General features: G+C 34.3%; 1 protein-coding gene and 1 long non-coding RNA gene across 2 annotated transcripts; both read left to right on the top strand.

Moving 5' to 3' along the window:
- Positions 1-4,166: 4,166 nt before the first annotated feature.
- On the top strand, positions 4,167-4,708 carry LOC135589003 (uncharacterized). The gene is made up of 3 exons (XR_010476561.1): positions 4,167-4,199; positions 4,240-4,302; positions 4,374-4,708. It is a non-coding gene; the product is annotated as an uncharacterized LOC135589003 (long non-coding RNA).
- Positions 4,709-9,111: 4,403 nt separating this feature from the next.
- LOC135586205 (pollen-specific protein C13-like) lies at positions 9,112-9,727 on the top strand. Its single transcript, XM_065081326.1, has 2 exons — positions 9,112-9,292; positions 9,364-9,727. The coding sequence occupies exons 1-2, from the start codon at positions 9,139-9,141 to the stop codon at positions 9,690-9,692; spliced, it is 483 nt and encodes a 160-aa protein (XP_064937398.1). The 5' UTR covers positions 9,112-9,138; the 3' UTR covers positions 9,693-9,727.
- The last annotated feature ends 4,879 nt before the right edge of the window (positions 9,728-14,606 follow it).

Genomic DNA, 14,606 nt, shown 5'->3' with positions numbered 1-14,606 from the left:
TCACTCTACTTGTGCCTTCATGAGTCACTTCGAGTGTGTGCCAAATATCAAATGCGGTTTCACAAATCGAAACACGATTAAACTCGTTTTTATCAAGTGCACAAAATAAGGCATTCATAGCCTTTGCATTAAGAGCGAAAGCCTTCTTCTCTAAATCATTCCAATCGATCATTGGAAGAGAAGACTTCGAAAAACCATTCTCGACAAGATTCCAAAGTTCAAAGTCCATAGAAATAAGAAAGATCCTCATTCGGGTCTTCCAATAGGTGTAGTCCGTCCCATTAAACATGGGTGGACGTGTAATAGAATGGCCCTCTTGGTTTCCGGCGTAAGCCATCTCTCTTGGGTTTTAATCCGTTTGAGAGTTAACCGAGCTCTGATACCAATTGTTAGGATCAAGAGCACTAAGAGGGGGGGGGGGGGGGGGGGGGGTGAATTAGTGCAGCGGAAATTTTTCAGCGATTAAAACGAAAGCTGCGTTCGTTCGATAAAAATGATTTCGATGTGAAAGCCGATTCTAAGATTACTTTAACTTGAGATTAAGCGAGATAACGTTAAGGTAGATCTATGAAGGCAGTTTGCAGTTTATGATGGAAAGCAGAATACAAGCGTAAACTGAAATGCGACGTTCGTACGATAAAAACCGATTTACGTCTAAACGCAGATTTAGAAAGTTCTGAACTTAGAAACTTATTCGTAAGATCGCAGAAGGCAATAAACAATTATGATTGAAATCAAAACGTAAACGTAAACTGAAATATGATGAACGTACGAAAAAAGCCGATTTACGTCTAAACGCAGATTCGGAAAGTTCTGAACTTAGAAACTCGTTCGTAAAATAGCAGAAGGCAGTAAGCTATTGAGAAGTTTGCAGTGAAGGTAAAATGCTCAAAGGAAATGCAAACCGAGATTTAGAGTGGTTCGGTCAATCTTGACCTACTCCACTTTTGGCTTCCTCCACCGACGAGGTCACCGACGTCAACTAGAGGCCTTCCTTCAATAGGCGAAGGCCAACCACCCTTTTACAGATTTACTCCTTTTGACGGGCTTAGGAGACAACCCTTACAGAAGTTTTCTCTCCTCTCTTTACAACTCAAACTTTGAAGAACAGAAGGAGGAGGACTTTTGGTCTTTACAACAGTTTTGAGCTCTAAAAATCACAGAAAGATATCAAGATTTCGAGTGTAAGTTGCTACCTTTCAGTGCTGAATGGGTGGGGTATTTATAGGCTCCAACCCAGTTCAAATTTGGAGCTCAAAATTGTCAATTCCCGGAATTCTGGGATCAGGCGGTTGCACCTCCTGACTGGGGCGGTTGCACCGCCTGGCAGAGCTCGAAGACTGAGCCTCTGGGCGGTGCCACCTCTGTCACGGGCGGTTGCACCTCTCTGCCAGAGCTCGAAGACCGAGCTCAGGCGGTTGCACCTCCTGACTAGGGCAGTTGCACCGCCTGGTAGAGCTCGAAACTTGAGCTCAGGTAGTGCCACCTCTTGTCAGGAGAGGTTGTACCGCCCAGTCTCGCTCGGAGACTGAGCCCAGGCGGTTGCACCTCCTGGCTGGGGCAGTTGCACCGCCCAATCTCCCTGGGAGACTTAGCCCAGGCGGTGCTACCTCCTGGTTTGGGCGGTTGCACCTCCCACAGCAACCAGGGTCCGAATGGGTTGATTCATTCGTCCCAATTTGGGTTTTTCAGGGGCCCAATTGCCCCAAGATTAAGCTAATGGGATCACCTCCCATTTTCAACTTAATCATTAGTGCTAACTACGATAAATCCTAAGACAATTTCTGCAGCTTGCTCCGGTGCGTCAATCGCTTCTTCCGGCGAGTTTCCGGCGAACTTCCGACAAACTCCTGGACTTGCGATGATCCACTTGGCAAGTTCCGACGAGCTTCTTTGGTAAGCTTCTGGACTTATGATCTCAATATAATTTCATAAGTTCCGACGAGCTTTTTATATATTTTATTATTAATTAAAAAAATATAATAATTTAGTTAGTTAGTTTTTATCACTTTTAGGTCTCTTTTGTGGTCTAAGAAAATTAATAAAAATTTATACTCATCGATACCATTAATTCATGACATCTATACCGAAAATCTATCTAGAATAACTTAGTGTAACAAAGAACCAATATAACAATCAATGGATTCTAAATCATGATAAACCATGATTTGATTTATCATAATCACTTTTATATTTTAATATTATATTATCATGATCATAAATTATAGAATTTATAATAATATATTATCATGATTCTATCGATCATGAAGATAATGATTTTATAAATTATAAAATAATATATATATTATTGAGATAAGATTATCATGATTTCATCAATATTTTGAGAATATATTATTATAATTTTAAATTATAAAATATTATCATGATTTTATCAATAAGAAAGATTATGATCTTAATATGATATCCTAAAGTAAGAAATAATTTAATAAATATTTTTATATTTTTTATTATTATTTTAAAAACATATAATTACCACATTTTATTATCTCTCTTTGTATATATAAATTCATACTTATTATTAATAAAAAATTAGTGAATAATTTCTTCTTTCTTTCTTGTTACACTTTTGGTTTCTCAAGAAAATCAATAAAATTAATACTCATCAGCACCATTAATGTATGATGTCTTGGTGTGATCTTTATAGCCATACCAAATCTCTCCTAACCCAATGCAACAAGGAAACCGAGATCATGATCGAATGAATCTAAATCAAAATAAGATTTATCATGATTCCCTTAATATTTTAATATAATATTTCATGATCCTAAATCATAGAATTTATAATAATATATTATCATGATTCTATCAATAAAAAATCATGATCTCAACATGATTTTCTAATAAATTTAAATTTGTCTCTTGAGCTGATAAAGCTATTTCTGTCTTGCCATTCTAGCTAAAGTAATATGGTCTTATGCATTGGTTGAAAATTGAATCAATATTTTGTCTCAACTTGTTTAAATGTTTTCTTTCATCTCATATGAGGTATTATTATATTCTGTAGACATTGTAAAACCATGTAGAAGGCGAGTCTTTGTATCATGGCAAGGTTGCAACTTGAGTGACCAACTACTGAATCACATGAAGATGTCCTCCATTTTGGGGAGAGCCCTTCTTTGTGAATGTCGTGTAGTATTTGCTAGCTGTATACATTTCGGTGTTTCCTGCATTGGAATCTGCGATGGAAGTGAAACTGTTTCCGTAAGGAATTTCCTAGAAACTGAGGTTTATCTCTCTTTGCAGGGATCATACACACTTACAATGTGGATGACTGGAGAAGATGGGCAGCAACTGACTTGCATCACCTTCGGTTTCAGCATTGGATTCGTACCTGTTGTCGACAACTAGAAAAAGTCATGTATTATCGACTGTAATAATATGAACTTACTTATCACAAGCCATCTATGCTTCCTTTGTGAGATCATATCGTAAAACCTCTGCGTGTTATCGCCACGTTACATCGACGAGGATCATATATGCTGTATGTTTTCTGTAGACTAATATATGGAATGGTTTGGTTAGTTTAATTTCTTGGCAAGAAGGAAAGTTATTAGTCCAAAGCAGATTACAGCATCATGATTCTTCTGTTTGCTTCTATCTGTCAGTACTTTGAGATGATATGGACATGAATTGGCCATGCAATTGTGGTCTCTGTCTCCATTTTCCAGAAGCAGCACTGATCCTCCACAGCAATCATTCTCAATATACTTGTGATATATTGAAAACACCTCATGTTCTCAATTCGTGATTCACTCTCAGCTTATTTGTCTCTCAAATGAACACTTTGTTCCTGCCATAATGGTCAACCTGAGGTCAATAAATATACCTTTCTTATTGGTCAATTAAAAGATTTTTTTTGTGAGTAAAAAGAAAAGAAGTGAGAATTGGGAAAAATGAATCCTAAAATCTTAAGAAACCAACAGATAATCCGAATGACTTGGTCCTCCTAATATAATTCGAAATGAAGCGGTTTCCCTCACCGCAAAACAAGGTCAACCCAACACCTCTTCACCCCCAACACGGTCAACTCACACCTGCAATCTCCGCCGCATGCATCTCGCTCCAAGAATAGCTCACTCCCCTAGCTATTAAAGCCAAGTCGGTCCTCCCACAACTCACTCGCCATTCTCGCTCCCTCTCCTGCTCTCCCCGCCCTCGTTGCCCTCTGCCTTTCCCTCGCCGGCGTCGCGCTTGCCGCTCCCAAGTTCGTCATCGAAGGCCGCGTCTACTGCGACACCTGCCGTGCCGGCTTCCAGACCGCCGTCAGCCAGTACATTGCAGGTGATCCCATCTCATCTACCTCATCTGCATGCGTTCATGCAGGAGTACTGACAGGTGAGATCGGCTTGCAGGTGCCAAGGTCAAGCTGCAATGCAGAAACTACGAGACCGACGCGGTGGAGCACCTGGTCGAGGGCGTGACGGACAACACCGGCACGTACCACATCGAGGTGGAGGACAGCCACGAGGAGGAGATCTGCGAGGTGTCGCTGCTGCAGAGTCCGCAACCAGGCTGCACAGAGGTGGCGCAAAGCAGGAACCGTGCCCGCATCCTGGTCACCGGCAGGAGCGGCTTGGCCTCCGACATCCGTTATGCGAACTCCCTGGGCTTCCTCAAGGACGAGCCGCTGCAACAGTGTGGGCTGTTACTGCAGCAGTATGCTTTGGGCGTCGATGACTAAGACAAGAAGGCACCTAACATTTAAGTATATGTATCAGCTAGCTTTCCATGAACCATGGATGGATGACCTTGGTTTCGGATCCATGGAACTTAGATGTGCTAACAAAGCTTGGTGAAGTATTCTCCTATAATATTAGATGTGCTAATATTATATTATCATAATCTTAAATTATAAATTTATAATAATATATTATCCTGATTCTATCAATAATAAAGAACATGTTATTCTAATTTCATGATGTCTTAGAGTGAGCTTTATATCCATACAAAAATCTCTCTAGAATGACTTAGTGTAACAAAGAATCGAGATCATGATTAAGGGATTCTAAATCATGATAAACCATGATATGATTTATCAAGATCTTCTTAATATATTAATATTATATTATCATAATCCTAAATCATAGAATTTATAATAATATATTATCATGATTCTATCAATAATAAAGAACATGTTTTTCTAAATTATGAAATAATATATATATCATTGAGATAAGATTATCATGATCTTAATTCTATTAATAATAAAGATTATATCTCAAAATAATATATATCATTGGTACCGTTAATTCATAACGGTGAGCTTTATATCCATGATAAACTTATCACAATCTCCTTAATATTTTAATATTATATTATTATAATCTTAAATTATAAAATTTATAATAATATATTATCATGATTCTATTATTAATAAAGAATATGTTTTTTTAAATTATGAAATAAAATAGATATCATTGAGATAAGATTATCACGATCTCATAGATATTTTTAGAATATATTATTATAATTTAAAATTTTAAAATATTATGTTAATTCTATCAATAATAAAGATTAGATCTCAAAATGATTTCCGAAATTATAAAATAATTTAATAAATATTTATTATTATTATTATTATTATTTATTTTTAAAATAAAATATATAATTATTATATTTTTATAATATTTATTTGTGTATATAAATTTATAATAATTATCAATAAAAATTTAGTGAGTGATAATCATCAGTACCGTTAATTCATGACGTCATAAGGTTAGTTTTATATCCATTACGAAAAAAAGTTAGTGTAACAAAGAATAGAGATCATGATTAAGAGATTCTAAATCATGATAAACCATGATATGTTTTATCATGATCTTTTTAATATTTTAATATTATATTATCAGAATCTTAAATTATAGAATTTATAATAATAGAATTTATAATAATATATTATCATGATTCTATCATTAATAAAAAACATGTTTTTCTAAATTATGAAATAACAAAGAAGCGAGATCACAATCGATTGATTCTAAATCATGATAAACATGATATGATTTATCATGGTCTCCTTAATTTTTTAATATTATATTATCATGATCCTAAATTATTGAATTTATAATAATATATTATCATGATTCTATCAATAATAAAGAACTTGATTTTCTGAATTATATAATAATATAGATATATTTGAGATAAAATTATGAAGATCTTATTGATACTTTGAGAATATATTGTTATAATTTTAAATTTTAAATTATTATCATGACTCTATTAATAATAAAGATTATGATTTCATAAATTATTAAATAATTTAAAAAATATTTTATATCTATTTATTAATTTAAAATATATATAATTATTATATTTTATAATTTTTATTTATGCATATAAATTTATAGTTATTATCAATAAAAAATTAACGAGTCATGCTCATCGATACCATTAATTTATGACATATTCGGATGCGATTTATTAACATATCGAAAATCTCTCTAGAATAACTTAGTGTAACAAATAACAGAGATCAAGATCGATTGATTCTAAATCATGATAAACTATGATATGATTTATCATGATTCTAAATTATAAAATTTAATATTAATATTTTTATATTATATTATTATGATTCTAAATTATAAAATTTATAATAATATATTATTATGATAATAAATTATAAATTTTATAATAATATATTATCAAGATTCTATTAATAATAAAGAACATGATTTTCTAAATTATGAAATAATATAGATATTATTGAGATAATATTATTCCGATCTTATTGATATTTTGAGAATATATTATTATAATTTTAAATTATAAAATATTATCATAATTCTATCAATAATAAAGATTATGATCTCAATATTATTTTCGAAATTATGAACTAATTTAATAATTTTTTTATATTTTATTATTAATTAAAAAATATAATAATTTAGTTAGTAAGTTTTTATCACTTTTAGGTCTTTTTTGTGGTCTAAGAAAATTAATAAAAATTTATACTCATCGATACCATTAATTCATGACATCTATACCGAAAATCTCTCTAGAATAACTTAGTGTAACAAAGAACAAATATAACAATCAATGGATTCTAAATCATGATAAACCATGATTTGATTTATCATAATCACTTTTATATTTTAATATTATATTATCATGATCATAAATTATAGAATTTATAATAATATATTATCATGATTCTATCGATCATGAAGATAATGATTTTATAAATTATAAAATAATATAGATATTATTGAGATAAGATTATCATGATTTCATCAATATTTTGAGAATATATTATTATAATTTTAAATTATAAAATATTATCATGATTTTATCAATAAGAAAGATTATGATCTTAATATGATATCCTAAAGTAAGAAATAATTTAATAAATATTTTTATATTTTTTTATTATTATTTTAAAAACATATAATTACCACATTTTATTATCTCTCTTTGTATATATAAATTCATACTTATTATTAATAAAAAATTAGTGAATAATTTCTTCTTTCTTTCTTGTTACACTTTTGGTTTCTCAAGAAAATCAATAAAATTAATACTCATCAGCACCATTAATGTATGATGTCTTGGTGTGATCTTTATAGCCATACCAAATCTCTCCTAACCCAATGCAACAAGGAAACCGAGATCATGATCGAATGAATCTAAATCAAAATAAGATTTATCATGATTCCCTTAATATTTTAATATAATATTTCATGATCTTAAATCATAGAATTTATAATAATATATTATCATGATTCTATCAATAATAAATCATGATCTCAACATGATTTTCTAATAATAATTTAAATTTGTCTCTTGAGCTGATAAAGCTATTTCTGTCTTGCCATTCTAGCTAAAGTAATATGGTCTTATGCATTGGTTGAAAATTGAATCAATATTTTGTCTCAACTTGTTTAAATGTTTTCTTTCATCTCATATGAGGTATTATTATATTATGTAGACATTGTAAAACCATGTAGAAGGCGAGTCTTTGTATCATGGCAAGGTTGCAACTTGAGTGACCAACTACTGAATCACATGAAGATGTCCTCCATTTTGGGGAGAGCCCTTCTTTGTGAATGTCGTGTAGTATTTGCTAGCTGTATACATTTCGGTGTTTCCTGCACTGGAATCTGCGATGGAAGTGAAACTGTTTCCGCAAGGAATTTCCTAGAAACTGAGGTTTATCTCTCTTTGCAGGGATCATACACACTTACAATGCGGATGACCGGAGAAGATGGGCAGCAACTGACTTGCATCACCTTCGGTTTCAGCATTGGATTCGTACCTGTTGCCGACAACTAGAAAAAGTCATGTATTATCGCCTGTAATAATATGAACTTACTTATCACAAGCCATCTGTGCTTCCTTTGTGAGATCATATCATAAAACCTCTGCGTGTTATCGCCACGTTACAATGACGAGGATCATATATGCTGTATGTTTTCTGTAGACTAATATATGGAATGGTTTGGTCAGTTTAATTTCTTAGCAAGAAGGAAAGTTATTAGTCCAAAGCAGATTACAGCATCATGATTCTTCTGTTTGCTTTTTTCTGTCAGTACTTTGAGATGATATGGACATGAATTGGCCATGCAATTGTGGTCTCTGTCTCCATTTTCCTGAAGCAGCACTTCGTGATCCTCCATAGCAATCATTCTCAATATACTTGTGATATATTGAGAACACATCATGTTCTCAATTCGTGATTCACTCTCAGCTTATTTGTCTCTCAAATGAACACTTTGTTCCTGCCATAATGGTCAACCTGAGGTCAATAAATATACCTTTCTTTTTGGTCAATTAAAAAGATTTTTTTTGTGAGTAAAAAGAAAAGAAGTGATAATTGGGAAAAATGAATCCTAAAATCTTAAGAAACCAACAGATAATCCGAATGACTTGGTCCTCCTAATATAATTCGAAATGAAGCGGTTTCCCTCACCGCAAAACAAGGTCAACCCAACACCTCTTCACCCCCAACACGGTCAACTCACACATGCAATCTCTGCCGCATGCATCTCGCTCCAAGAATAGCTCACTCCCCAAGCTATTAAAGCCAAGCCGGTCCTCCCACAACTCGCTCGCCCTTCTCGCTCCCTCTCTTGCTCTCCACTTCTCCCACACATACTAAGAGGGGAAAGATATCCAATGGCGAAGGTCCAGCTCCTCCCCACCCTCGTTGCCCTCTGCCTTGCCCTCGCCGGCGTTGCGCTTGCCGCTCCCAAGTTCGTCATCGAAGGCCGCGTCTACTGCGACACCTGCCGTGCCGGCTTCCAGACCGCCGTCAGCCAGTACATTGCAGGTGATCCCATCTCATCTACCTCATCTGCATGCATTCATGCAGGAGTACTGACAGGTGAGATCGGCTTGCAGGTGCCAAGGTCAAGCTGCAATGCAGAAACTACGAGACCGACGCGGTGGAGCACCTGGTCGAGGGCGTGACGGACAACACCGGCACGTACCACATCGAGGTGGAGGACAGCCACGAGGAGGAGATCTGCGAGGTGTCGCTGCTGCAGAGTCCGCAACCAGGCTGCACAGAGGTGGCGCAAAGCAGGAACCGTGCCCGCATCCTGGTCACCGGCAGGAGCGGCTTGGCCTCCGACATCCGTTATGCGAACTCCCTAGGCTTCCTCAAGGACGAGCCGCTGCAACAGTGTGGGCTGTTGCTGCAGCAGTATGCTTTGGGCGTCGATGACTAAGACAAGAAGGCAAGGCATCTAACATTAAGTATATGTATCACCTAGCTTTCCATGAACCATGGATGGATGACCTTGGTTTCGGATCCATGGAACTTAGATGTGCTAACAAAGCTTGGTGAAGTATTCTCCTATAATATTAGATGTGCTAATATTATATTATCATAATCTTAAATTATAAATTTATAATAATATATTATCCTGATTCTATCAATAATAAAGAACATGTTATTCTAAATTCATGATGTCTTAGGGTGAACTTTATATCCATATAAAAATCTCTCTAGAATGACTTAGTGTAACAAAGAATCGAGATTATGAGTAAGGGATTCTAAATCATGATAAACCATGATATGATTTATCAAGATCTTCTTAATATATTAATATTATATTATCATAATCCTAAATCATAGAATTTATAATAATATATTATCATTATTCTATCAATAATAAAGAACATGTTTTTCTAAATTATGAAATAATATATATATCATTGAGATAAGATTATCATGATCTTAATTCTATTAATAATAAAGATTATATCTCAAAATAATATATATCATTGGTACCGTTAATTCATAACGGTGAGCTTTATATCCATACCAAAAATCTATCTAAAATGAGTTAGTGTAAAAAAGAATCGAGATCATGATTAAGGTATTCTAAATCGTGATATGATTTATCATGATCTCCTTAATATTTTAATATTATATTATCATTATCTTAAATTATAAAATTTATAATAATAATTAATAATGGAACGTGACCCTTGTTTGCAAGGATCATGTTCAATGACTTGCTACCAACCTCGAATTTCTTCATGGTGTCCTTAAGTAGCAAGTTTTCCTTTCGGAGAGTTTCTAGATCATGGCATTTTATGCATGAGCCTAAACTATCATGATATTCAGTTTTTAACTTATCGAAATTACAAGTAAGACTATCATGCTCCTTTTTTAGCAATTTGTATTTTCTACTAATAATCTTGCATTCATCAAATAAGTCATGGAAGGCATTTAATAATTCATCGAAAGATAAATCTGCATCTATTAAATTCGTTACCTCCTCTCCGATGGCCATTAAGGCGTAATGAGCAACTTGCACGGTGTTGGACTCCTCTTCTTCGAACACGCTCGAATCATCCCATGTTTCTTTGAGCGCATTCTTCTTTGATGTTCTCTTTTTGACTTGGGGACAATCACTCTTGTAGTGTCCTGGCTTTTTGCACTCATAGCAAATAACTTGGTCCGTCTTGGGTTCAAGTTTGTTTTTTGTGTCATTCTTAAACTTGTTTCTTTTAATGAACTTTTTAAAATTTCTTGTTAGAAGTGTCATGTCATCATCACAGTCCTCATCACTTGAGTTTTCTCTCAAGTGGTCTTCTGAAGTTTTAAGTGTCATATCCTTCCTGTTTTTTGGAAGGATGTCTTCTTGCTCTTCATGAGCTTTGCAAGTCATCTCGTAGGTCATTAATGACCCAATTAGTTCTTCAAGAGGGAAGTTGTTTAGATCTTTTGCCTCTTGAATAGCAGTGACTTTAGGATCCAAACTCTTAGGAAGGGATCTTAGAATCTTATTTATGAGCTCAACATCCGAAAAACTTTTTCGAGTCCTTTTAGACCGTTGACGACATCCATGAAACGGGTAAACATGTCGCCAATAGTCTCACTCGGTTTCATCCAGAAAAGTTCAAAAGAGTGTAACAAAAGATTGATTTTTGACTCTTTCACTCTACTTGTGCTTTCATGAGTCACTTCGAGTATGTGCCAAATATCAAATGCGGTTTCACAGATCGAAACACGATTAAACTCGTTTTTATCAAGTGCACAAAATAAGGCATTCATAGCCTTTGCATTAAGAGCGAAAGCCTTCTTCTACAAGTCATTCCAATCGATCATTGGAAGAGAAGACTTCGAAAATCCGTTTCTGACAAGATTCCAAAGTTCAAAATCTATAGAAATAAGAAAGATTCTCATTCGGGTCTTCCAATAGGTGTAGTCCGTCCCATTGAACATGGGTGGACGTGTAATAGAATGGCCCTCTTGGTTTCCGGCGTATGCCATCTCTCTTGGGTTTTAATCCGTTTGAGAGTTAACCGAGCTCTGATACCAATTGTTAGGATCAAGAGCACTAAGAGGGGGGGGTGAATTAGTGCAGCGAAAATCTTTCAACTATTAAAACTTCGTTCGTTGATAAAAGCAATTTCGATGTAAAAGCCAATTCTAAGATTACTTTAACTTAAGATTAAGCGAGATGACTTTAAAGTAAATCTATGAAGGCAGTTTGCAGTTTATGATGGAAATCAGAATGCAAGCGCAAACTGAAATACGACGTTCGTACGATAAAACCGGTTTACGTCTAAATGCCGATTCTGAAAATACTGAACTTTGAGATACGTTTTGTAAATGCGCAGAAAGCAGTTTGCAGTTATGATTGAAATCAAAACGTAAACGTAAACTGAAATATGATGATCGTACGAAAAAGCCGATTTACGTCTAAACGCAGATTCAGAAAGCTCTGAACTTAGAAACTCATTCGTAAAAGCGTAGAAGGCAGTAAGCTATTGAGGAGGTTTGCAGTAAAGATAAAATGCTCAATGTAAATACAAACCGAGATTTAGAGTGGTTTGGTCAATCTTGACCTACTCCACTTTTGGCTTCCTCCACCGACGTCAACTAGAGGCCTTCCTTCAATAGGCGAAGGCCAACCACCCTTTTACAATTTCACTCCTTTTGACGGGCTTAGGAGACAATCCTTACAAAAATTTTCTCTCCTCTCTTTACAACTCAGAACTTGGAAGAACAGAGGGAGGAGAACTTTTGGCCTTTACAACAATTTTGAGCTCTAAGAATCACAGGGAAAGATCAAGATTTCGAGTGTAAGTTCTTGTCTTTCAGTGCTGAATGGGTGGGGTATTTATAGGCCCCAACCCAGTTCAAATTTGGAGCTCAAACCTATCAATTCCTGGAATTCCGGGATCAGGCGGTTGCACCTCCTGGCAAAGCTCAAAGATTGAGCCTCTAGGCGGTGCCACCTCTGTCAGGGGCGGTTGCACCTCTCTGCCAGAGCTCGAAGACTGAGCTCAGGCGGTTGCACCTCCTGACTGAGGCGGTTGCACTGCCTGGCAAAGCTCGAAGACTGAGCTCAAGCGGTGCCACCTCCTGTCAGGAGAGGTTGCACCGCCTAGTCTCGCTTGGAGACTAAGCCCAGGCGGTGCCACCTCCTGGCTAGGGCAGGTGCACCGCCCAGTCTCGCTGGGACACTTAGCCCAAGCGTTGCCACCTCCTGGCTTGGGCGGTTGCACCTCCCACAGTAATCAGGGTCCGAATGGGTTAATCCATTCGGCCCAATTTGGGTTTTTTTAGGAGCCCAATTGCCCCAAGATTAAGTTAATGGGATCACCTCCCATTTCCAACTTAATCATTGTGCTAACTACGATAATTCCTAAGACAATTTCTGTAGCTTGCTCCGGTGCGTCAATCGCTTCTTCCGGCGAGTTTCCGGCGAACTTCCGTCGATCATCCAATGAACCCTCAGTGATGCTCCTGCGGACTTCCGGCAAACTCCTGGACTTGCGACGATCCACTTGGCGAGTTCCGACGAGCTTCTTTGGCAAACTTATGGACTTCTCGGATTTGTTCCCGCAGAACCTCCGACGACTGTCCAAACTTCCGTCGAACTCTCGAACTCCCAACGTGATCATTGTCTTGACTCCGGCGCAACTCCTGCTGCATGTCTAACTTTCATCGTAGTTAATCCTGCACACTTATCTCAACACATAGATTAGATAACAAATGACAATTGACTTCATCATCAAAATCTGAAATTCAACATGAAGAACATATTTTTCTAAATTATAAAATAATATAGATATCATTGAGATAAGATTATCACGATCTCATAGATATTTTAAGAATATATTATTAAAATTTAAATTATAAAATATTATCTTGATTATATCAATAATAAAGATTAGATCTCAAAATGATTTCCGAAATTATGAAATAATTTAATAAATATTTTTATAATTTTTATTTTTGCATATAAATTTATAATTATTATCAATAAAAATTTAGTAAGTCATACTGTACCATTAATTCATGATGTCTTAGGGTGAGTTTTATATCAATACAAAAAATCTCTCTAGAATAAAAGTGTAACAAAGAATCGAGATCATGATTAAGGGATTCTAAATCATGATAAACCATGATATCATTTATCAAGATCTCCTTAATATATTAATATTATATTATCATAATCCTAAATCATAGAATTTATAATAATATATTATCATGATTCTATCAATAATGAAGAATATGTTTTTCTAAATTATGAAATAATATAGATATTATTGAGATAAGATTATCACGATCTCAAAGATATTTTGAGAATATAATATTATAATTTTAAATTATAAAATATTATCTTGATTTTATCAATAATAAAGATTAGATCTTAAAATTATTTCCAAAATTATGAAATAATTTAATAATTAGTTTTATAATTATTATTTTTATAATAAAATATATAATTATTAAATATTTTTATAATTTTTATTTGTGTATAAAAATTTATAATCATTATCAATAAAAATTTAGTGAGTGATAATCATCAATACCAATAATTTATGATGTCTCAGGGTGAGTTTTATATCCATTACCAAAAATCTTTATGGAATGAGTTAGAATAACAATAAATCGAGATAATGATTAAGAGATTTTAAATCATGATAAACCATGATATGATTTAACATGATCTTCTTAATATTTTAATATTATATTATTATAATCTTCAATTATAAATTTATAATAATATATTATCATGATTATATCAATAATAAAGAATATGTTTTTCTAAATTTATAATAATAATTAATAATGATTTTATCAATAAAGAAGAACATATTTTGCTAAATTATAA

This window comes from Musa acuminata, chromosome BXJ1-8, assembly GCF_036884655.1.
Source record: "Musa acuminata AAA Group cultivar baxijiao chromosome BXJ1-8, Cavendish_Baxijiao_AAA, whole genome shotgun sequence".
NCBI classification, from domain to species: domain Eukaryota; kingdom Viridiplantae; phylum Streptophyta; class Magnoliopsida; order Zingiberales; family Musaceae; genus Musa; species Musa acuminata.
Note: the sequence above shows the minus strand (reverse complement) of the source record. Positions and strands in the feature narration are given on the sequence as shown.

Coding starts and splice junctions, on each gene's coding strand:
- LOC135586205 (XM_065081326.1), top strand. CDS start 9,139: ATGGCGAAGGTCCAGCTCCTCCCCACCCTCGTTGCCCTCTGCCTTGCC. Junction 9,293..9,363: donor CGTCAGCCAGTACATTGCAG/GTGATCCCATCT, acceptor ATCGGCTTGCAG/GTGCCAAGGTCAAGCTGCAA.